The sequence below is a fragment of the Protomyctophum parallelum genome, assembly GCF_964188405.1.
Source record: "Protomyctophum parallelum genome assembly, chromosome: 19".
NCBI lineage: Eukaryota > Metazoa > Chordata > Actinopteri > Myctophiformes > Myctophidae > Protomyctophum > Protomyctophum parallelum.
Genome location: NC_139717.1, coordinates 31,948,479 through 31,974,404, shown reverse-complemented (window position 1 = coordinate 31,974,404; position 25,926 = coordinate 31,948,479). Strand labels below are relative to the sequence as shown.

The following is a 25,926-nucleotide window of genomic DNA, read 5'->3' as shown; positions in this document are numbered from 1 at the left end:
AACTCTGCGGCCAAAAAAACCTCTTCATTTCCCCTTGTCTCTCAACTCTGCCCCTCCCCCTGCACCTTCCCTCCACTGGACTGTTATTCAGAGATTTTGGTCAGATGGATAGGAATAGCAGCCCCTCCCCCCCCCCACTCTCTTCTTCTTGGCTGTCCAGCTGAGTTCCTGACATAGCAGACTGCCTCGGATGGCCATTCCAGCGACTTAATGAAAGGAAAAAGGGGAGGGAGAGGAGAGCAGAAGGAGGAGAGATGGAGAGTGCTATAGGTGCAGTGAAGGAAGACGGAGAAGGAAGGGACTCCTACCCCCTTTCTGAAACCAGCTCCTCGCCACTCGCCCTACACACTTGCCCTCGATATGCGCGTTCACGCGAGGCTGCGCCATATTAAGTGTCGTCCGAAACCAAGCAGCCTTGAGTGGAAGTGGCTTATAAAGCCCTCAAGAGCGAGTCTGTGCCGATCTAGACTCGATTGCCTTGTGCAGCCCTGCTCTCTGTCCGCATGGAAACCGCGACCTACAAATGTAGTACCACCACAAATAAATGATAAATAAACTCCTCCTAAACAATCTTCATCTGATGCAGAATAGACAACGCTCCAACTGATGTTCACAAGGGCTCTTTATTTACCCCACCGTGAAAAACTATAAATGAAACCACACAAACAAAACAACTTTTAACACAATGATGGATGTATATGACATGTCATTTTTGACAGTCACGCTGTATTTCCTTTTTCCATATTAATGAAATCCACATGTCACACAAACATACACGATGCAATGCAATATAACTGTAGGCCTACAAACAAAATAAAAGGTAACACAATTGCATGATGGTAACCATGGCAACAAATGGTGTCTGTTTCCTGTTTCTGCACAAGGAGGGCGAGTGTATTTCCAAACAGTTTTTTATACCCAGCACCCTAATCAAGGGAACTTGATTCAGCTGGAGGGGCACTTCCTGACGAGGGAACCTCCCGAGAGCACTTCAAGTCAAGGGACTGGTTTCAGAAAGGGCCCTAGAGTTTCTGAGCAGTTCGCCACAGTCCAACGGAACTGTACGCCTAATTTATACGTAGTTGTGCACCCAGTGTTGCGCAGCTAAAATAGCTGATCCACAATATCACAATACTTTGTGAAAGCACCACATTGTGAGTGAGCTTGTAGGTCAGCTATTTTGGTACAATACACGGTCGGGCAACTGAGTATAAATCAGGCATTATGTATTAATAGTTGCTACACTCTTCTTGTGAAGTAAAGTCTTGAGTGCACATTCATGTAAATTATGACCCATATTCCTGCTGTTGGTGTTGCCCGGACAAAGCCCGGGAGGACTAATGAAAAGCGGAGAGGGAGAGGGAGAGAGGAGAGAGAGTCTGTCTGCAAGTCTGCTTCCCTCATCACCCTGTAAACATAACGTCTCTCAGAGCTTTGATACAACAGGCCAGGGTTTTGTCTGCTGCCCTATGAGCCCATCGGCCCCATACATGAGGAAATTGCATGGCTTCAAACAACAAACCAACTCGCTGTCAAAGAGTCTTTCTTCTCATTTATTGCAAGTTACTGGGGGGGTGAGGGGGCAGGTTTTTAGTTTTCTCCCTCCTATGCTCATAATTGTAACATAATGTCAGCTCTAGACTGGACAGAATGACTCTCTTTATGCATTCTAATAAAACTGCAGCCAGGCCACACATTTGCTAATGAGGGATGTTTTTGTCATTGGTTCTGCAAAGCTCCCACTGAAGCCAAATGTTCATCCAATACTGCTCCAACACCCCTGTCCTCTTCCCCCTGTTCCCCCCTTCTCTCTCTCCTCAGCGTGGCGGTAACCCGCTCCAAAGACGTGCCCTCCTTCGGCCCCCCAATCCCAGAGGGCGTGACCTTCCCCAAGTCCTCAGTGTTCCGGGACTTCCTGCTCGCCAAGGTCATCAACGCCGAGAGCGCCGCGCACAAGTCGCAAAAGTTCCGCGCCATGGCCACACGCACGCGACAGGAGTACCTGCGTGACCTGGCCGAGCGCCACACCACCAGCACGCCCATCGACCCGTCGGGCAAGTTCCCGTTCATCTCGCTGGCGCACAAGAAGAAGGAGAAGAGCCGCCCGTATGCCGGCGCCGAGCTGCGTAGCGCGGGCGCCGTGACGTGGCCCGTGCACGCCGAGGACCACAGTGCCGGCGGGGAGCTGCAGGCCCTGCTGTCCATCTCCAATGACTTCCTCATCCTGCTGGACCAGGACGCCAAGGCCGTGGTGTTCAACTGTGCCACTAGGGACGTGATAGGCTGGACGCTCGGCAGCCCCGCCTCCATGAGGATTTACTACGAGCGCGGGGAGAGCGTGTCGCTGAGGAGCGTCGGCAACAACACCGAGGACTTCAAGGAGGTGGTCCAGCGACTGGAGGTGAGGAGACACTCAAACATGCTGAGGTGTTAACAGGGGATCATGAGAGAATAGAAATAGGAAATATAGAACGGACGTGTCCATTCGAGCGCGGACGAGGAGGTGAGCAATCGACAGGAGGCCTCTGTGATTTAGGTGTGGAGTCATTCAGCATGCCATGCAAGTCCCTGTATCCATAGCAACAAGTGTATTTGATTCCCCTTAAAAACTAGGACCTATTCTATAGTATTTGTCTATCTGTGGAGGAGAGATTCATATGCTGTGTGCGTTTCAACAATCAAGTTAAACATAATTTCTTAATAAGTACAGCAAGGGAAGTCATAATTCTCCTCCAGGAGTATTCTGTTCAAGGCAGAGTATGCCCAATCACTCACTGCACAATACATAGCAGTAGCCAGTTCGCCACTAGTGGATTCAGAATCACTGCTATTTACAGTAAGTTGCATTAATTGGAATGATAACACCACCAGCCAAATTCTGAGGTGTCTGTATTGTTGATGGATTTAAAATTAATAGTAAGAAAAGATCATATTTTAAATACTAATAAGAACCACTCAGCCAAATATTCAGATTAAAGATGGTTTATTCCAATAGCATTCTCTGAGAGATTTGCCAGACAATTATACAGACGTTGTTATCTTTGGAGGTAGTTCCCACTTTACATACGTCATTGGTCAAATCTACACGTCATTGGTTAAACTGAAAGAAGTGTGCGTCTTTTATGCATTCTTTGGGGCCGGATGCCTTTGGTGATGGATAATAGAAAACATTACAATTACATCACACATTTGGGATTACGTGGGAGCACTCAGAGTCAGCACGGCAGTTCATTTGGAAGTAGGACGTTTCCAAGGGCATCTCCAGCCGAGTAGACGGTCAGTTCACAAGACAGCGGATAACGTGCCGTTGAACAGTAACTTCTGGCACATTTTATCTTTGAAGATTTTTTTTTTAATATCCGCACACAATATATCCTGGATGGGGAGCAGACATATTTGGGTCCAGCACCGTATTTAAAAGACTGTGGGATGTGCATATCTTATTCCTTTTTTACATTTTATCTCTGAGCCACATTGACCGTCTCGGTTGGTTGATTATGTTGGCTCATAAATGTAGGTGAAGGACAATTTGATTATACGTGACTGACTTGATAAGCCAGAATACATTTGATAAGCCAGAATACATTTTCGTCTAACAATGACAGCCAATTCTATAATACTATACATACATAGGCCATATCTATCATAATTGTGGTTTCCCATGCCCAGTTGTGTAAAGTAACTAAGTACAGTACGTTTACTTACGTACACTTTTGAGGTAATTAAACTTTACTTGAGTACGTCAAATTTTCAGTACTTTTACTTCTACTCCACTACAGTACATTTCAGAGGCAAATATTGTACTTTCACTCCACTACAATTATTTGATAACTTTAATTCCTAGTTACTTTGTAGATTCTGATTATTATTACAAAACATAAAGTAACCCTATACACATTTTGGCCATTTGAAAATAGCCGATCTACAAGCTTGCGATGCATTGTGAGCTTGTAGATCTGCTATTTTCAAAAGATTTTTATAACTTTGAAAACATGAAATGGGACATTCTGCATAACGAGTACCTTCTACATTTTGATGCCAATACTTTTGTACTTTTACTCAAGTAAATGTTTTATTCATGGTAACGGTGTAGTTCTACATTGCAGTATTGATACTTTTACATAAAAGGATCCCTGGCTAATAAGACAAATATGCCTTAAAACATTATACTTGCCCTCTACAACTAAAATAAAAGAATAAAAACACCTTAAATATTGTATATTTTTCATAAATAGAGAATCTTTCACTCAATAGGAGCTGCTCCTGTCGCAAGTTGATAATGTCATCTGTCCATGTGGTCTAGCCCTATGGAATGTATGGAGTGCATAAAAAGCAACGTTATACTTTATAACAACTTAATATTTAAAGTGTTTTTAATTTTAGATTTTAGTTATAGAGGGCAAGTATAATGTTTTAAGGCATATTTGTCATATTAGCATAACATGTGAGTACCTTTTCCACCACTGCCCATGCCCATCTAATAAATGCTCTACTTACAGTATGATCAGTCAGCTGGCATGAAGGAACGCACGTCATTGGTTGCCTGACAAACCACCAGCCAATCACAGCATCACCACCCATCCCTCTAGGGCAGCGGTTCACAACCTTTTCTGGACCAGGGCCCACTGAAAAACCTTTAATGTGTTCGCAGCCCACACATCTGACCACTTAACACGGCAGCCTAAGTGGTCCAATGGGTGGGTCACACTCTTTAATGGTCAACCAATCGATTGCGTTCCAGATGCCTTAGATCAATGGAACCGACATGGTACACTTTAAGTCCTTACTTACTGGTATCACTATGAAAGCACAATTATTTGGGGGCCCACTTCAAATACCCTTGCGGCTCAAGAGTAGGCCGCGGCCCACAGGTTGGGAATCACTGCTCCAAGTGTGCAAACATTCATTCATTGTTGCTGCTCGTACTTTGCATAATTATGTATACAATTATTGTTTCTGAAATGATACTGGTCTGATATAAATGACATCCTGTTTGGCTGCTGTTGTTGTGTCTACGTACCGGGGATGGCATCTTATCAGCCCTCAGAGGAGCTCGCGTCAATCTCTGTTCAACTAATTGCAGGCAAATGCACACAGGCACGCACGCACACTCGCACAGCCACACACTGGAGTGAAGTGGCGCTAGCTCTTCCTCAGCTGTTTCCATGGTAACTGGCTAAAAAAAATCTGTTTCGTTATGTAATCATCATTGCCTTTGAATGCCTCCATTTCCACTGCCTCACACTTTAACTGTGTGTGTGTGTGTGTGTGTGTGTGTGTGTGTGTGTGTGTGTGTGTGTGTGTGTGTGTGTGTGTGTGTGTGTGTGTGTGTGTGTGTGTGTGACACGTGTGCACAGTGTGTAGAAATTGTGTGTTGTGTATTTGCATCATGTGTGAGTTTGCATGCATCTGTGTGATATGTATAACCTGATTTAAAGCCAGCTTTTAATCTACACACACACGCACGCACGCACAGTTATTTATGGAATCTTCCTTTCATGTCACCTTTTACGCATTTGGTGCTAATCTTCAATAGAGATAGAGAGGGGGGAGAGAGAGAGGCCGCTCATTTTTTGAACTTTTTTGACCCACTATCTCCCTCTCTTTCTTTCCGACACACACACACACACACACACACACACACACACACACACACACACACACACACCAAGCAATAACATCAAGAGTGTATCCAACCGGTTTCCATCACATCCTCCAAACCCTTGTCCTTCTTCCATTCCCCAGGTGCCAGGGCATGCACCATGATTTATTTAAGCTTCCCTTCCTGCATTTTCTGGGCTCTGTAGGATTTCTAAAGTGCCCTTGTCACGCACGCACAGTGTCGCACACATGCATGTGCATGTACACATGTATGGGCTATTCACACCCACAAAATCTATGACATCATCATAACCGGAAGTTATGCGGGAACGCCTGAGTGGCAAAAAGCATCTTTCTGGCCTTGACAGCCCATTCATCTAAACAGAAAGGTCGTATCTGATTGCATTAAACGTCATTAAACTCACCAACATTGCTGCTGTACAGAAATCTTTCTAGTTTGGAAGCGCTCATTTTCAATAAGGCAACATCCTGCTGCCTACTGCATGTGGCCTCATACACATGTATCAAATGCATGTTCTGTGTTCATACACACGTATCAAACACATGTTCTGTGTTCTATCTGTGTTTGATGGCTGCCTCAAAGCTTTTCCAATGGGAGTCACATGGTTTGTCCAAACATTTGTGTTTGATTGATGATTGCTGCCCATCAAACAAAGATGTTTGGTCAAACCATGTGACACCGTGTGTCATTTACCCTAAAGCTGAATTCCAATACCCCAAATCTCGGCCACTCCCTCACTCACACTTGGTCACTCCAGCATGGTGGTGTTGCAGTGAAATTGGTGACCTGCTGAAATATGTGACAATCGTTTAGACATCACATAAGGTCAGTGTTTGAATGTAAATTGTTGCAGTTTTTTTAGCGGTAATCAAGGCCATGTATTTAAAGACCTCCATGTAAGACGGTGAAGTGCACAAGATGGGCACATATTTCACCATAACAATGCCATGCTGGAGTGGTGAATTTGGCGTTAACCCCAAGCAACATCGGCGTAACATTGCAGTCAACAAAATCAAATCAAACTTTATTTGTATAGCACCTTTACAACAGCCAAAGCTGACCAAAGTGCTGAACAGAGTAAAACAAGACAGTAGAGCATAGCAATATAAAACGATGAAAAGAGACAATAAAATATAAAACAGAGCATACAATAGCACAGAGCAGGAAATCAATATACAGGTAAATCAAGTGCAGTTAAAGGCGAGGGAGAACAGATGAGTTTTGAGGAGGGATTTAAAAGCCCAAATTGGCTCGGCATATCTAATATGGAGGGCAGCATGTTCCAGAGTTTGGGTCCCGCAGCCGCAAAAGCATGATCACCCCTGCTCCTCTTACTAGTCGTGAGCTCGACCAGCAGCAGCTTGTCCGCAGACCTTAATGCTCTAGATGGGGCGTAGGGCACAATTCGGTCAGAGAGGTAGGAGGGAGAGAGAGACCGTGAAGTGATTTAAAAACAAATAAAAGGACATTAAAATCTATTCTGAACTTAACAGGGAACCAATGGAGAGGCCAGAACTGGGGTGATGTGGTCTTGTTTTTTGGTTCCGGTGAGAAGGCGGGCAGCTGCATTCTGCACTAACTGCAAGCGCCTAAGTGACACCTGGTCGATACCAGTGTACAGAGAATTGCAGTAGTCAATTCGTGTGGAAATGAAGGCGTGGATGACCATCTCGAGCTGTTTTGGGGGAGGTACGACTTGATCTTAGCAATAGTTCTAAGTTGAAGAAACTTGTTTTTACAACGGAGCTTATTTTATTTTAAATCTTCATCAAACATTACACGAGGTTTTTAACAAAGGGATGTAAATTAGCATTTAACGGACCTAGTTTGCAAGAAGGGGGATGTTGCTCAATGCTTCTAGCTCCTGCTATGGAGTAATTTCCTCTGACAAGACTCCATCAGCCGACCATTATAAGTCTGTTTCATGTGTATAGGGGCCTTAAAAGTCTGAATGCTGCTGACTCGTCCTGAAAGTTGTACTGCTTTCATTTTAGTGGTTACCTCTTGTAGCCACATTTTATTAAATAATTAAATACGTTTCTGGTGCCTATGTCATTTTGGTGCCTTAAAACCTTCTATACTTTGTTGTACGCCAACGGAGGAAATATACGATCTACAAGCTCACAACGTGTTGCAGTGAGCCTTGGCTTGCTACAGTATCTGGTTAAGGGACCGACCATCACATTGGAGTAATAAACAATACAAAACACAAGATGACTATTATTCCCTGTGAATTCACCTCTCTCTACCTGACTACCTCTCTCCCACTCTCTCTCTCTCTCTCTCTCTCTCTGTCTTTCTCTCTCCCCCACCCTTCTTCTCTCCCTCCCTTCTTCCTTCTGTACCTCTAGTTGCTGACTAAAGGCTGTGAGACATCAGAGATCACACTTCGCAGGAACGGTCTTGGTCAGCTCGGCTTCCACGTCAACTACGAGGGCATTGTGGCCGAGGTGAATACTGTAACTGGACAGCTTGATTAGTAGTTTGTTAATAGTCAAATCAAATGAGCTGTGATACATTCTTTAACCATTTACGTGGATCTCAAGTTCCCTCCTACTTCCACCTAAGTTATTCCCATTAAAACCAGGGAAAATCTGTGTAATTTTATATTGATAGACAACATATAGCACATAAAACAAATAGCACATAACTTTGTGGCGCGCTCCGAGCTCTCCTATTTTTATCAAATGTGTTTGATACCATTGGACTGTTACGGAGGGTAAACATTGAATCAAATGTTCCATAGACATACTGTAGTCTAGAATGTATGCCTTTTTCCCTTTGGTTGTTTTATTTTTCTGTCTAATGTACTTTTAAGTTGTGTGAATTTATGTTAATAAAATTCAAGTTGTAAGTGCAATATGATGCAATCTAAACTCTCTTATGCCGTGTATATGAAGAACATTTCCAGTTGTAAAATAAATCAATCAAATGAATAATTTGTATACGTTCAGAGTTAAATTAAGACTGAGAATTGAAAATCAAACTGGGGATCCTTGAAGTTGAGAAACGATGGGTTTTTTTCCTCCGTCAGCCACAAACATTCTGGTAATTCATTCAACCACCTCTAGGTGGAGCCGTACGGCTACGCGTGGCAGGCGGGCCTGCGGCAGGGCAGCCGATTGGTGGAGATCTGCAAGGTGGCCGTGGCCACGCTCACCCACGAGCAGATGATTGACCTGCTGAGAACCTCCATGACGGTGCGCGTGGTCATCGTCCCCCCGCATGACGACGCCACACCGCGCAGGTGGGTGGACTCCACGCCGCTCGTTTGAGAAATGTTGCGTTTTTTTAGAACAAGTTCTGGGGAGTACAGCGAGCCCCCAGAATGACTCCCAGTCGTCTCCATACTGGTCAAAACTGATCGTGACGTAGGACGTGACGTAGAGGTACCACAAGAACAGCGCGAGGGATGCTATGATGATATGATACTATGATGATCGGAGCCCCGGACCATGTTGGAACCGAAAGGTTCCTGGTCCAATGCCCCGGACCATGTTGGAACTGAAAGGTTCCTGGTTCAATGCCCCGGACCATGTTGGAACTGAAAGGTTCCTGGTTCAATGCCCCGGACCATGTTGGAACTGAAAGGTTCCTGGTTCAATGCCCCGGACCATGTTGGAACTGAAAGGTTCCTGGTTCAATGCCCCGGACCATGTTGGAACTGAAAGGTTCCTGGTTCAATGCCCCGGACCATGTTGGAACTGAAAGGTTCCTGGTTCAATGCCCCGGACCATGTTGGAACTGAAAGGTTCCTGGTCCAATGCCCCGGACCATGTTGGAACTGAAAGGTTCCTGGTTCAATGCCCCGGACCATGTTGGAACTGAAAGGTTCCTGGTTCAATGCCCCGGACCATGTTGGAACTGAAAGGTTCCTGGTTCAATGCCCCGGACCATGTTGGAACTGAAAGGTTCCTGGTCCAATTCCCCGGACCATGTTGGAACTGAAAGGTTCCTGGTCCAATGCCCCGGACCATGTTGGAACTGAAAGGTTCCTGGTCCAATGCCCCGGACCATGTTGGAACTGAAAGGTTCCTGGTCCAATGCCCCGGACCATGTTGGAACTGAAAGGTTCCTGGTTCAATGCCCCGGACCATGTTGGAACTGAAAGGTTCCTGGTTCAATGCCCCGGACCATGTTGGAACTGAAATGTCCCTGGTTCAATGCCCCGGACCATGTTGGAACTGAAAGATTCCTGGTTCAATGCCCCGGACCATGTTGGAACTGAAAGATTCCTGGTTCAATGCCCCGGACCATGTTGGAACTGAAAGATTCCTGGTTCAATGCCCCGGACCATGTTGGAACTGAAAGGTTCCTGGTTCAATGCCCCGGACCATGTTGGAACTGAAAGGTTCCTGGTTCAATGCCCCGGACCATGTTGGAACTGAAAGGTTCCTGGTTCAATGCCCCGGACCATGTTGGAACTGAAAGGTTCCTGGTCCAATGCCCCGGACCATGTTGGAACTGAAATGTCCCTGGTTCAATGCCCCGGACCATGTTGGAACTGAAAGGTTCCTGGTCCAATGCCCCGGACCATGTTGGAACTGAAAGGTTCCTGGTTCAATGCCCCGGACCATGTTGGAACTGAAAGGTTCCTGGTTCAATGCCCCGGACCATGTTGGAACTGAAAGGTTCCTGGTCCAATGCCCCGGACCATGTTGGAACTGAAATGTCCCTGGTTCAATGCCCCGGACCATGTTGGAACTGAAATGTCCCTGGTTCAATGCCCCGGACCATGTTGGAACTGAAAGGTTCCTGGTTCAATGCCCCGGACCATGTTGGCCTTAAAATCGGTATCGGACCGATATCGAAGTAATATATCGGTTTTAGCCAATATTTTATTTTATAATAATTACGTTGAAAAATCTGTTTATTGGGATATGGGAAAGGTGCTGAACGACCAACAGTATAAGGAAGAACCAGATAAAACGCGTGTTGTATTTAGTTCTTCCTTATGTTGGGATATAATTATGGGCCAACATACCGTACATTTTTTTATACGCCTTTTACTACAGAATGGACAAAATGATATATTTTTATACAGAATGAGATTATATCGACATATCGGTTATCGGCCATAATGGCAATTAATTATATCGGATATCAATATTGGAAATCGAGAACTATCATATCGGCTACCCCTATTAACCTACCAGATTTATTTATGTAGGCTAGCCGCTACTTTACAAAGAAGTTGGTGAGTTGTAGCAATCCGCTATCTCTCTTGCGCGCACCCACACACACACACACACACACACACACACACACACACACACACACACACACACACACACACACACAGTAACGTCCAGTACCCGACACACCCCCTGCATCCACGTTACCCTCACTTTTTTTTCTCCATTGAATTTACCCATTGAATTGCCTCCATTCTGTTGCTATATGTACTGTACCCTGCAGTGTTTTTGTGTGTAACCTTGAGCATTTGATATATGATCGTCAGGCCATATTGCAATAAGGGCTTCTATCTCGCCATTAGATCACATCTGTCCACGGTACATAATATGCAGTAATAAATAATGCCTTCTTCTTCCTCATCGTGTGCCAAATACCAACTGCTTAATCCCAATGGCACATTCTTTGGTTCATCCCCTATATTTAATGCCATTGCATTTGAACCTGCGGTAATCCGCCCTCTGCCGTAAGACTGCGGTTGTACTGGTCAGCTCCCCAGGTTTTAATGTGTGTGTGTGTGTGGTCTGTGTGATTGTGCAGGGCTTTGCTGAAAAGCATACCGGTACCTACCCTGGGTAAATTAATACATTGTATATTGGGGAAAATGTTCATCAGCAGCCTTTTATATCACGGCAAAAACGAGGGAATAAAATGAAAATGCACCTGTTTGAGTTAGCATGCCATGTTGATGCTCAACAGTAAACACTGTGTTTGTTGCCGTATAGGGCTGCAACTATGCATCATTTTCTTAGTGATTATTCTGTCAATACTAAGTTTGATGAATCAACATGATTCCCTTACACACGCACATATTAAGTATATATGGTGATTTCGGGTGTGCCAGTACAGTACAGTACAGTAGAGGGTACAGTACAGGGACCCCCACACGGTAACTCTGTCATTTCTCAACCGTTTCGGACGCGGGGCGGCTCGCCTGAATCGGGCCGGCACCCTGGGTGCATTGCTGTGGGTCAGGATTTCTATAATCAAGTCTGATTAATCTCGTACAACACAAACATACCAGTCTACAAGTGCAGGACTACAATGTGTGAGCTTTTAGATCTATTTAAAAGTATTTTATTAAAATGTGTAATGTTTTATAAGCACCCCCTACTGCTGCAATTGACATGCACACCAGCCTGCAGCTAATGAGACTTTGAGAGCGCTTTTGATTGAAATGTGGGTTACCACATGTAAACATGTTGGTGTTAATGCAGTCATTATCTTTGTTTACAATTATGCCTCTAGAGATTCTGCCCTGAATGTTAATTAGAATTCACATATGTGAGTAACAACACCATGGAAACAATGTGGCTGCAGTTTATGGGGAAAATAATTGGCATCTGTATGAGGTATTCTCATAACGGCAAAAGACTGTTAAGATCACTCTGTAAATGAACAATATGTCAGACGTCATCACACAATTGTGCCACCTTATTTTAGCTGAGCTGCAAAGTGGCGCAAGACTTTTATAAGAGTCTGTTATGTTTGTCTGCAAGTAAGTCATTTGTCCACCAGAAGGTGCTAAATTGGCTTAACTATGCAATTAAGGTCCTTTCAAACGGCCACATGCTCGTTTCGTGCACACGCCTGCGACTGACTAGACCTAGATTGGGTTTTTTTTAATGCTAAAAATTAGCAGACCTGGAGCAGATCTGCTGTTGATCCAGCGCGTTAATTGCTGCCCGTTTGAAAGGACTGTAAGGGTGGGTGTGTGTTTAAGAAATGCATTTTATTTTATTTTATTGACAAAAGTTTTTTGGGAGAAATGTTTATCAGCTGCCTTTTAATATCACTGCAAAAAGGAGAATATGATATATAATATAAAATGCACCTGTGTAAAACAAAACAAACGAACAAAAAAAACCTCCCTCATCTGCAGGGGATGTTCAGAGCTGTACCGAATGCCCATTGCTGAATACAAGGGCAGCAGCAGCAGCAGCGACGGCGGCTCCTTTGAGTACAAGTTCCCATTCCGCAGCAACAACAACAAGTGGCAGCGGACCTCCAGTAGCCCCCAGCAGTCGCAGAACACCTCACCCCAGCCCCACACCCCGAACCGGGCCGTCAGCCTAGGCAGCTCTGTGGGAAAGACCCTGTCGGCTGAGAGGCTGGAGAGGGGAGCCGTCATTCCTCGCAGTGTCAGCAGCGACGGACGGCCCCTGGACACCAAGAGGTAAGGGCCTTTGCTTTGACTGCAGGATTCCAATAAGGGCCACTGATGTCTTTACCCCTTAGCTAGCAAGTGACGCCGGCCTATAATATTTTTTAACTACGGTAAGGCCTCTAATGCTTTTCATGTACCTCCTAATGTACTTGACCCTCATCCTTAGCAAAGGGTTAACTACTGCTTGCCCAGAGTCCGCCAGGGGCCTGCACTTGACCCCCTCCTTTTTTTCGACACCAAAACTCTTTGTTGAAAGTAGCCAATCTACAAGCTCACGAGTCACGACGCAATGTGCAGATCTGCTATTTTTGCCAAATGTTTGTCCCGAAATAGGGATGATAGGATCATGTGGGTAACTTGCCTATATATATTTTTCATATCATGTCTTTAAAACAGGGACCTCTGTGATATTTTCCATTTCATTCTGGTTCCATTTTCTGTGATCGTTATCAAGGCCACATAGTGTTTAGAACAGTAAAAACATAAATACGTTGAATGACGTTTTTCCAAAAACACGCCATCCTGGAGACATGTGCGCCGAGAGGCACTTCTAGTTAAATATTCTACCTTACTGTAAGTAAGTGTTCAATTGGAGGCCCAGAGTAGCAGCAAACAGCTGAACCTTTCTCAAAAGTATTAACCTTCAACTTGTCTTTCATTTATAGTATATAATTATGTACAGTAGCAATGTGGCCTTAATCTGGCCTTTTCACATTTGTGTGTTTGTGTGTGGTTGTTTGTGTGTCTCTCTCTCTCTCGTGTGTGTGTGCGTGTGCTCGTGGGTCCAGGATGTCTCCAGGCAGTGAGAGCTACAGTCTGGCCTCGTCTCTGGCTCTGGGCCGGTCTCAACACCGCAGCTCTCCCAGCAACCTGTCCTGCTCCAGTGACACCTCTGCCGGCTCCGCCCACTGGAGAGCACAGAAGTCCATGCCTGAACAGTAAGACTGTGTGCCTGTACATACTGTACATACTGTACACACACTGTGTGTATGTGGGATATGCCAATGGGTGAGAGAACAGCATATAGTGTGTGATTTGACCTTTCTGCACTGGTCTGTCAGTTTTGTCGATTGACTGTCCTGCTGGATAGTCTGATGCGAGGTTACTCCGTGGTGGAACGGTATGATACAAGAGAACGCTAACTTGTACGTTTTATAAGAGGCAAACTAATATTGTTTATGCTTTGATGTTTGCTTTGATGGAATAATTGATTGAACATGCACGCCATAATATGATTTGATTTGGGTGTGTTTGTGTTGATTGTGTAAACATTATTGTACTATAAAAATCTATTTTCCCTTCATCTTTATTCTTTATCCATTTTAGTGTAATAGTGTTAGTTTACTATAATTAGATTAATACACGATAATAAACACTAACACTTTATTTAGAACACACCCAAATCAAATCATAGTACAACATACGTGTTATTCAATCAAAGCAAACGGCATAAACAATATTAGTTTGCCTCTTCTACAAAAATTAAACTTACAAGGCTGCATTCTGTTGCGTGTACCAAGCTGTCATTCTCTTGTTTTATTTATTTCTCAATCTCACCACGGAGTAACCTCGCGTCTCAGAGGACAGTCAAGACGGGCAGTGTCAGTAGACCAATCACAGGCAGGCGGGGCGTTACCATGCCTCAGCCATGCCTATGCTCGGACACAAACGAGATTCACGCTGTGAGCGCACACACATGCATGCAAATGCATGCATAGATTTGCATAGATTTGTGCACATGCAAATGCATGTTTCTTCCAACCATCATGCAGGTGCAAATGTATTTAGTTACACATGCTGTCACATGCTGTCACTGCCATGTCACACACTTGCACATTTCTAATTAGCGGCAAATGATGAATAATCACCGGCAAATGATGGAACACGTGTGCTTGCGCGTGTGTGTGTGTGTGTGTGTGTGTGTGTGTGTGTGTGTGTGTGTGTGTGTGTGTGTGCACGTGCTCGCTCATGTACAGATTTGTAGGCAGTCGACACTCTCCCATGTCTTCTGAAAGAGCGGCGGTAGGAGAAGGCAAGTCCACTCCCACCTGGTCCAAGACGGAAGAAGGGGGAGGAGGGGAGCGTGTGTCAACAGGTAACAATATGACTCAGTGCAACGCCGCAAATACTTACATGTACTTACAGTACTTACATGACATTTAATTTAGATGGGAAAACATTAATCATATTTATTACAGTAATTTGCTCAACTGACAGGCAAACAAATGTTCTGTTGTGCTCACAATAGCGCAAATGGAAAGCTTGAGCGCCTAGACATTTAACTCCCACACACGCTGCACAGAGTTCCAATCAAGCAGGCAGACAGATATACAGACAGACTGACAGACTGACAGAGAGAGATAGGCAGGCTTTTTTCTTTTTTTGAAGTCGTAAAGCCTGTTTGTGTGTCTGTGTGATTGTGCATGGGTGAGTGTTAATATGTAAATGTGTAGTTCAGTTTGCGTGTGGTTGTGTGCAAAAAAAGCTAAGAACAGAAACTGAACGTGATACTGTGTTTGTTTCAAGCGTGACCACATACAGTACTTACATTTATATTGTGTGTGCATGTGCATTGTTCATGGTTGCATAACCGTGAGAAAACAGAGACAGGTCTCAGAGTAAGAAGGAATTGTGTCTTTTTTCCCCCTTACATTTAAAGAAGCTAAATTCTTACCCAACTTAGTCATTATGCCAATTGATGCCTCCCCACACATTACATTTTCTGCTAGTGAGGAGCCACCATCGGGAGGATGTAGAGCCTTTGTCCTACTCCTCCGACAATGATCGTGCAATGATCAATATCACCCTCCCCGCCCGGCTTACCTCCACCAAACACTGGCCAAAGCGATCGCATAGATGCCTGATAAAGCCAGATGCACCATGATGGATTCAAACCTCTGTGGTGGTGGGCAGGGACTTTACCACTGTGCCACCCGAGAGCCCAAGTTGTACTCTGTGAACACCAAGCTGTACAAAAGGCCAGTCTTTTTGAGCACTTGCTGTCCTCTCCTCCTCTCTGCACAGGGGGAGATTGTTTTTCACAGAAACGTCTCTCACATCTGGAGCTAATGCTGTGCTCGTTTCACCAGAGCACAGGGCTGATCTTTTCGACTGGGCTTCCGAAAGCCACAAAAACTTTCGCTCCTCTGAAGCTCTCATTCCCAGCAGGACTTCCCTTGTTATTTGTTGTTGGCTCAGTGTTTTTTCAGCTCATGTCCTCGACCTGTTCACTGACCGCCGTAATGAAAGGGAGAGGCCGTAGCCACTCATTTTGTGGCCGAGCGAGGCGCTCGTGACTTCTCTTCTCTCCGCGCGGGAAACGGTTTGGGCAAGGGGTCAGACGACGCAGTTTGAGCCGGGGACAGACGAGTTGAGGTCAGGCTAAGCCTGCAGTCTCTGTGGTCTCTCTCTCCGTGTTAGTCTCTTTTTAACCCTCTTTTTTATTTGTCTTTACCTCTTGACCCCTCAGTCTGAAGCCATGATGATGTGGCCAACCTCCGTCTAGAAATAAAATAAGTCACATAGAGGGCAGCGCTCTGTTATTCTTCCTCTCTCTCTCTCTCTCTCTCTCACTCACACACACACACACACACCCACCCACACACACACACACACACACACACACACACACACACACACACACACACACACACACACACACACACACTCTCTCCAGCAGGGTTGGGGGTGTCTGCATTTGATATTTCCTAAAGGCAAATATTACATCATCTGCTCTTGGCGGCCTGTGTGATGTACTGCCATGATGTCATTCACAGCCCAATCCATCCCACCTCACCACTTCTCTCTTCTCCACAGTGGTGGAAATAATACTCAATGTAGGAATACTAATTCCCTAAGGTCTGGAATTCATAGTTTACTTCATTAAAAGTACAAAATTATTGTTATCAAAATGTACTTAAAGTACCAAAAGTAGAAAGTACTCATTATGCAGAATGTCCCATTTCACAAGTTTTCAAATGTATAAAATGTATAGAAATCATTTGAAAATAGCAGATACAAGCTCAGAATGCAACTTATATCGGCTATTTTCAAATAGCCGAAAAGGTATATAGGGCTGAAGTGGGTAATGTATATTTTGTAACTAGTAACTAAAGTTTTCAAATAATAGTAGTGGAGAAAAGTATAACATTTGCCTCTGAGATGTAGTGGAGTTGAAGTAAAAGTACTTAAAATTGTAAATACTCCAGTCACGAAAATACCAAAGTTCAATCGTCACGCCACTCCCCCACACTTGAATCATGACAGGAATCTCTCCACGGCTCCCACATCAGACATCTGTGATAGCATCGCTGCACCTGCTGTCAGGTGGCTGTCTGTGTCTGTTGTATCTCTCTGTGTATCTTCTCCGACACACACGCATGCCTCTCGTAATTAATTGGCCCTTCTTTTCTGTTGCATACTGCCTAGACGGTTACACAAGAGTGAAGTGATCTGATGACCGAGCAGCTGCACCATGAAAGCCATGTCTGTCTGTCTGTCTTGGAAAAGTTCAACAGCAGTCCTCTCAGCAACTCTGTAAATGGCATATTTATTGACAAAAATGCAATGCTATATATATATTTATATATATAAGACACAAAAAGTGCTTGTAGAGCTCAACAGTGTGGAGCTATAAAGAGAAACAATTAAACAAATGTGCACGTTTTCCATTTGTTTTCATGAACTGAGTCAAATGTTTAGTGGTCATGGTTCATCAGGCTGCTGATTGGAAGGACTTTCAGAAATGTCTATAGAGTAAATGAATAAGACGTTGTCTTTAGGGGCCAGATCTGTTCCAAATGTATCTGTTTATTTCAGATGTACCCACTTCCAAGTCTGGTCAGGGTTACTCCGGAGCTCCCCGCATCCAGAGACAGGAGCAGGTCATCCACATTTCCCCCAAGAAGGGCAGCCAGGTCAGTCTTCATCACACATCATCTAGCTTCTAGCCTAGTCTAAGGGCCTCGGTGGCAAAGCACGGTTGCCTTTTGTCTTCAGCCTAGACTTTGGAATGGCCAGAAGGACTCTCCTGCTCATGTACGTACATATGAGCACGCAGACACATGCGGATTGAAAGGTATAACAACATATAGGTGTTTTTCTCCCTCCCCTCTCTCTGTGTCAGCAGTCGGACGGTCCCTACTCGGGTCACTCCAGCAGCAACACCCTGTCCAGCACGGCGTCCAGCGGTGGCCACAGTGACAGCGACAAGTGGTACGAGCTGGGCGCCGGGGGCGGCTCCGGAGGAGACCAGGGGGACATGGAGCCCAACGGCCTCGGGGGAGGGGGCTACCTGGGGGGGGTTTCGGCCGACAGCGGCATCGACACCAGCGCCTGCGGAGCTCCGCCGCACCACAGCTCACTCTCACATTTGCACCACGGCAGCTCCACCTCCCTGCTGGCCCCCGGGGCAGGCGGGCGGGAGGGCAGGGAGCGAGTGGTGTCCCCCTGGCACAGCCCCACTGAGGGGGGCAGGCGGATGCTGGAGAGGTCCCCCGCCGCCGCCGAGTCTCCTGGACCCCCGGGAGAGAGGAGCATGGAGTTGGGCCGCAGCCCGCCCACGCACATCCTGGTTAGAGACAGCAGCATCTACAGCCTGACTGACCTGACTGGCTCACACTCAAGGTATGCGTGCGTGTGTGTGTGTGTGTGTGTGTGTGTGTGTGTGTGTGTGTGTGTGTGTGTGTGTGTGTGTGTGTGGGAGAGAAAGAGAGAGAGACTGTATAAAGTTGAAAAAAATCACACCTGTGTGAAGTCCAATGTTTGTGTTTACACAATGTTTGTTTTTACACAAACCCTCAAAGCTGGACATAGGAGGGGTCCCTAGCGCCCATCAAAAATACCCCAAAGCTCCACATTTGACCTCATTTACTTTGTCCTTGGGTCAGCCTTGTCTCTGTCCGAAGCTACGTTCAAACCTTGATAGTTCGAGTTGCGGGATTATAGTCCAGTACCTGCCTGTAGACCCTATCGCAATTTGGTGTTGGGGGAATTTCTCACTTGAACTAAGTCAATGGGTCCCTAGACATGAAAGATCAATGAGGTGCTTGTCCGCCATAGTGCCACGAATGGCGCAATGGCCACATCAAAAATGGCCGCCATCGGCTATGATGAAAATCCAACCTTTTTGTTTTTTAGTGTTTAAGCACATGTAATACATTCATTTTGACTAATTGTGGTGTGTGGAATTCATTTCTGATATTGTTTTGATGATTTGGGGTGATTTTGACCTTGAAAGGTCATAGTCAAGGTAATTTTGCTATTCCACAGACCTTGGCCATAACTTGTCCATTTTTAGGAGTAAGAACAGGAACAATAAGTCTATTTCAACTAAATCTGACTCTTAAAATTAATTTCTGATATTGTTTTGACCATTAGGGATCATCCTGTCATTGAATTATTGATGTTAATGTCATTTTTCAATAATTCGATTATGATTCTTTAGTCGCTTTTACTATATATTTTCATGATTTGTTTTCTTTACATAAACAAAATACATGGGCATGAGAAAAACAACAACAGCACCACCATATGTGCTGTGTGAATAAGCCCATTGTACAAAATACTCTGTCCATGGCCCAAATGAGCCAATTCATTGCTATGGCAACCCCATAGTGGAGGTAAGTCAATATATCATAAGAATCGTTCACTTGATGGTACAAGCACCAAATTTGGTACACAAGTGCTTCAGAACCTACTCTCTCAGAAAAGTACGTTGTCCACTTGAAAAAACTAAATGGCCACCATTTTTCAAGATGGCCGCCAAATGAAAAGGGCCTTTTGTGGCAGTTCTGGACAACCGTGGGTCCGACCAACTCGAGACCGGGCACTGCACTCCCTGTGTGTGTGTGTGGAACGTGTGTGTCGAATTCGGTGAAGTCGGTGGGGCAAACGGTTCTCGGGTTACATGGATTACAGATGTACAGACACACACAGACTTGAATATATGTCAATGGGCAATGCCCATTGGGGTTTTTTTTAGATGATGGGTAAGAAGAGAGAGATGTGATGTCAGGTGGTGTGGGCTAAGAAGTGGTCAGGGCTAAGATAAAGTATATGAGATGTACAGTAAGTGCAAAGAGAGATGGTGAGGGAGGGAGAAAATGATTTGTACCAATTGACCAAACAGTAGACAGTAGTGTATCACGTTAAGGTGAGTATAGAGATGGAAATGTTCTAGCAAGTGAAGCCAGTGTATTGAGAATATGGGACATATGTGTCAGGAGTTATTTGTGACAGAAGGCTACCAGTGAGAGGGAAGATGTATACGATGGTAGTGAGACCAGCCATGCCGTACGGTTGGAAACGGTGGCACTGATGAAAAGGAGGCACAGCTGGAGGTGGCAGAATTAAGGATGCTATGGTTCTCATTAGGAGTGAAAAGGAAGGACATTATCAGAAATTACTGAATTAGAGGATCAGCCCAGGTTAGAAGGTTTGGGGATAAAGCAAGAGAGGTGAGGTTGAGATGGTTTAGACATGTGAAAAGGAGGGATGAGGGTACATTGGGAGAAGGATGCTGAAGATGTAGCTGCCAGGTAAGAGGATGGCCAAAGACAAGGTTTAAGGATGCTGTGAGAGATGACATGAAGGTGGCAGGTCACAGAGGAAGATGTAGAAAACAAAACCAAAAGGGGTCCTCCCCTTTTCCCTGTGCGTGCACACACACACACACACACACACACACACACACACACACACACACACACACACACACACACACACACACACACACACACACACACACACACACGGTACTCTACAGTACACTACAGTATGTTACAGTACAGTATGGTAAAGTACAGTAACGTGCGGTACGGCATGGTACAGTATGATACCATAAGGTATGGTACAGTACAGTATGATGCCGTACAGTACAGTAAGGTACAGTATGATACCATACAGTAAGGTACAGTATGGTACAGTATGGTACCATGCAGTACGGTACAGTACAGTACAGTACAGTACAGTACAGTATTGTACAGTATGATACCATACAGTAAGGTACAGTATGGTACAGTATGGTACAGTATGGTACCATGCAGTACGGTACAGTACAGTACAGTATTGTACAGTATGATACCATACAGTAAGGTACGGTACGGTATGGTATCATACTGTACCTTACTGTACGGCATCATACTGTACTGTACCATACCTTATGGTATCATACTGTACCATGCCGTACCGCACGTTACTGTACTTTACAATACTGTACTGTAACATACTGTAGTGTACTGTACAGTACCGTGTGTGTGTGTGTGCACGCACAGGGAAAAGGGGAGGACCCCTTTTGGTTTTGTTTTCTACATCTTCCTCTGTGACCTGCCACCTTCATGTCATCTCTCACAGCATCCTTAAACCTCGTCTTTGGCCATCCTCTTACCTGGCAGCTACATCTTCAGCATCCTTCTCCCAATGTACCCTCATCCCTCCTTTTCACATGTCTAAACCATCTCAACCTCACCTCTCTTGCTTTATCCCCAAACCTTCTAACCTGGGCTGATCCTCTAATTTAGTCATTTCTGATCAAGTCCTTCCTTTTCACTCCTAATGAGAAGCATAGCATCCTTAATTCTGCCACCTCCAGCTCTGCCTCCTTTTCATCAGTGCCACCGTTTCCAACCGTACGGCAAATAACTCCTGACACATATGTCCCATATTCTCAATACACTGGCTTCACTTGCTAGAACATTTCCATCTCTATGCTCACCTTAACCTGTTACACTACTGTCTACTGTTTGGTCAATTGGTACAAATAATTTTCTCCCTCCCTCACCATCTCTCTTTGCACTTACTGTACATCTCATATACTTTATCTTAGCCCTGACCACTTCTTAGCCCACACCACCTGACATCACATCTCTCTCTTCTTACCCATCATCTAAAAAAACCCCCAATGGGCATTGCCCATTGACATATATTCAAGTCTGTGTGTGTCTGTACATCTGTAATCCATGTAACCCGAGAACCGTTTGCCCCACTGACTTCACCAAATTCGACACGTTCCACACACACACAGGGAGTGCAGTGCCCGGTCTCGAGTTGGTCGGACCCACGGTTGTCCAGAACTGCCACAAAAGGCCCTTTTCATTTGGCGGCCATCTTGAAAAATGGTGGCCATTTAGTTTTTCAAGTGGACAACGTACTTTTCTGAGAGAGTAGGTTCTGAAGCACTTGTGTACCAAATTTGGTGCTTGTACCATCAAGTGAACGATTCTTATGATATATTGACTTACCTCCACTATGGGGTTGCCATAGCAATGAATTGGCTCATTTGGGCCATGGACAGAGTCTTTTGTACAATGGGCTTATTCACACAGCACATATGGTGCTGTTGTTGTTTTGCTCATGCCCATGTATTTTGTTTATGTAAAGAAAACAAATCATGAAAATATATAGTAAAAGCGACTAAAGAATCATAATCGAATTATTGAAAAATGACATTAACATCAATAATTCAATGACAGGATGATCCCTAATGGTCAAAACAATATCAGAAATTAATTTTAAGAGTCAGATTTAGTTGAAATAGACTTATTGTTCCTGTTCTTACTCCTAAAAATGGACAAGTTATGGCCAAGGTCTGTGGAATAGCAAAATGACCTTGACTATGACCTTTCAAGGTCAAAATCACCCCAAATCATCAAAACAATATCAGAAATGAATTCCACACACCACAATTAGTCAAAATGAATGTATTACATGTGCTTAAACACTAAAAAACAAAAAGGTTGGATTTTCATCATAGCCGATGGCGGCCATTTTTGATGTGGCCATTGCGCCATTCGTGGCACTATGGCGGACAAGCACCTCATTGATCTTTCATGTCTAGGGACCCATTGACTTAGTTCAAGTGAGAAATTCCCCCAACACCAAATTGCGATAGGGTCTACAGGCAGGTACTGGACTATTACATACTTACATACTACGCTGTGTGACCAGGCGTGCAAACGGGGTGACGTGAACGAAGCGAACGCTTGTCTGGTGTCCCAGCTGAAAAAATCCAATTGAAGCGACCTATCATAATATAATCCAGGGGAAAAAGAGAGCTACAGGTCTCGCATGGAAGAGAGTGAGCAACTGAAGCGATTGAGGCGACTGGAAACAAATATATATCTTCAGGTCTGAACTCTGAACACACCTGTTTTTCAACTGTCCTGACTCAACCCATTAGTCATGGGGCCAAGAGCAGCTTACAAAGTCCTACCTCCCTGTCAACAAGCCTCTCCTGGAAGTAAAAGTAAATTTGGAACACGTGGCCAACATGTCATAGTTGAACTAACATCTGGGGTCAAAAGGAAAATCCCAAACATCTCTCCTTTTTCTTGGCTGGGTCTGTCCCCACCCCCTCACACAGACCTACACTCCCAGGACTTTGCTTTCTTGACCTGAACTTCATTCTGTCCGAGGTCACTTAATACTCATGGGACAACATAGAAACAAAGAGACAGTGTATTTGGCAGACAAAGGACTGTGGTTGTTTAACTAATAGGCTCAATCCTTCTGTAATCATCTCTGGAATTAACTGTCTTTCTCCCATCCCTGGAATTCTTATTTTCCTGTGTCAGTCTTGACATTTCTTGACCACCTGGCTAGCACAAAAACAAACCAAAGCCAGGATATTTGTTAAGCTATCTGAACTCCCTCCTTTCTGTTGCCACAAGCTTTTAACAAAACCTAACCTACCAGTACCTTTTTGAAACGGAGCAGAAAAGCAGATTTTTATGACATGGCTCTGCAGGAGACTAGCCGTCTACAAGAAGATTGGTCTGTAACCTGATAAGTTCATACTGTATGCACACTGCTAGTTGGCCAACGTAGTACCGCCGCAAATATCTTTTCATGTTTTTTTTGTAATATGTAACTTACATGTAATGATGGTAGTCAATGGGGGTCTTATCGTGCTGAATGTGCCTTTCTGTGTCTGTGTGTATGTCATCGATAGTAGACATACCAAGACAGCATGACACAAAACATCTGTGTCACTACAATGAACATCAAATCTCCACTGAAACACATTAGTGCCCTCAGTAGCAATTACATTAGTGCCCTTGTTCCATGGGGGGGAGGAGGGCAGAAGACAGCCAGGGAGAGAGGTGTCTCGTCAAGCTTGTCTCGTCAAACCATAATGACTCCCATTGGAAATGCATTGCGAGCCGTGCGACACAGAAGAGACAGGAGACACCGAGGAGACAGCTGTGAACTGCGCCGTTAGTTGTCCCGATACCATTTCTTTTCCAGACCGAGTACAAGTACTTACGTTTTAGTACTCGCCGAGTACCGATACAAGTACTTTTTATTTTTGTTGAGTAACCACTTATTTTACCCCCTTCTTCTCCAATTTAATTGAATTGTCATGCCTAAACTTGTCAGTTGTCATTTATGCTTGTAGATCGGCTGTTTTTGCCGATTTGCTGAAGTTTTGGGCAGTTTTTTAGCTCCCGTAGCATTCATTCAGCCTAGTGTCAATTTGATGTTTTGGTACTTGGGGCCCGTTCCGAGTACCGAGTACTTGAGGGTGGTATCGGCCAGAGTACCTGATACCAGTATCGGTAACTCTAGTAATTCTTAAATATATGAACATATATGCCAATATATGGCAAAGATCTACAGAATATATGCTGCAGATATGCCATATGTGCATATGGATATGAAATATTATATGTCTCGTATATAGCTTATACCTCTTAACTCCATTGGACTCAAACTGTCTGCTAAAACAACTAACTCCACCACCTCTCTCCTTCTCATGCAAGTAATTGACAATATCTAATGTCACTACACCAACTTTGATGAGGCAGTATTGCATAGTTTAAAAAATATATGGTTTTATTCATTTCCTTAAAGATGGAGTGCCGTGATTTTTTTCCACACTTAAACATGATCATCAGGTGTATTTAGGTGTATATGAGGTATAATTTTTTCAAAAAAGTGTACAGTATTTGTTAAAATGATGGTTTTATGTGGACACACCCACCAGTTCATTAGGTATGCGTGAGTTTAACCATAGCACCACCCACCTAATCCAGTCCCTCCGCCTCCTCCTTTAAGACCACCCACTTGTCCTAGTCCCTCCCCTCCTTATAAAAGGACAGCCCATGGCTCTGCCCTTTTTGTTTACAAAATGGCAAATTGGTGTCTGTAATGTAACAAAAACTCATGTTTTTGTGAATGTTAGAAGTGAACACTTCCCATATTTCTGAGATATCGTATAGGCACCATTATGCACTTATACTGCCACCATCCATGTATAGGCATATAATCCATGCATCCATACCATATCAGATCTGTTTTTTCTGATTTTTTATAATCATTTATTTATTTCCTCCAATTATATTGACCCTATTGTCGCAATCAGCTCAGCTCATCATCCAATTCGATCATAGTTTAACAGCAGAAACAATTAGTTTGATAGATCATTTAGCCTACAATATATTGTAGGCTATTGATTTCCTCCAGCTAAGCACCCTGGCATTAAAACTGCCCTTTATCTGACTGCATTGAGTTTCATCAAAAGTCGCCAGATCTAAAGAAACAAGCGGCCAGGTCCACAAAAATAAGTCACAGAAATTGCAGTGAATATTTATGAAAACGTTTCAACAACACCAATCCTTTTAACAACATATTAATCTGAGGGTCCTTCACATGAACCATTGGTCAAGTCAACCACATCTCCCCTGAAAGTTACTTATATGAAAACAAGCCCAAGTCGCTTGTAATAGCCAGACATGGCAACATGGCTTCCAGCGCGACACAACATACTTCTAATTCTTGACTTTACACTCAGCCTCGTATAAGTATTAGGACCTACATACATATTGACTACAACAGCCAACAAGAATGCACACTGTGACACTACACTCTGTATCAAAGCCCGACCACTGTGATTATAAAGAAACAACCTACTCCTTGAGAACAACAAGAGCAACTATACAGCAGA

At 44.3% G+C, this 25,926-nt stretch overlaps 1 protein-coding gene across 8 annotated transcripts in view; it reads left to right on the top strand.

Annotated features, from left to right (window-relative positions):
* sipa1l1 (signal-induced proliferation-associated 1 like 1) overlaps positions 1 to 25,926 on the top strand; it is a 121,231-nt gene that overhangs the window by 81,645 nt on the left and 13,660 nt on the right. For 7 of the 8 annotated variants that reach the window (XR_014570768.1, XR_014570769.1, XR_014570771.1 and 4 more), the window contains 8 exons: positions 1,822 to 2,401; positions 7,975 to 8,073; positions 8,695 to 8,870; positions 12,699 to 12,992; positions 13,772 to 13,921; positions 14,960 to 15,078; positions 17,802 to 17,899; positions 18,109 to 18,608. Coding sequence is in view for 1 of the 8 variants with exons in the window: in XM_083790378.1 (XP_083646504.1) it covers positions 1,822 to 2,401; positions 7,975 to 8,073; positions 8,695 to 8,870; positions 12,699 to 12,992; positions 13,772 to 13,921; positions 14,960 to 15,078; positions 17,802 to 17,899; positions 18,109 to 18,608 (2,016 nt within the window). In the remaining 7 variants the exon portion in view is untranslated. The remainder of the gene's footprint in view (positions 1 to 1,821; positions 2,402 to 7,974; positions 8,074 to 8,694; positions 8,871 to 12,698; positions 12,993 to 13,771; positions 13,922 to 14,959; positions 15,079 to 17,801; positions 17,900 to 18,108; positions 18,609 to 25,926) is intronic. The other variant, XR_014570770.1, reaches the window with a different exon arrangement.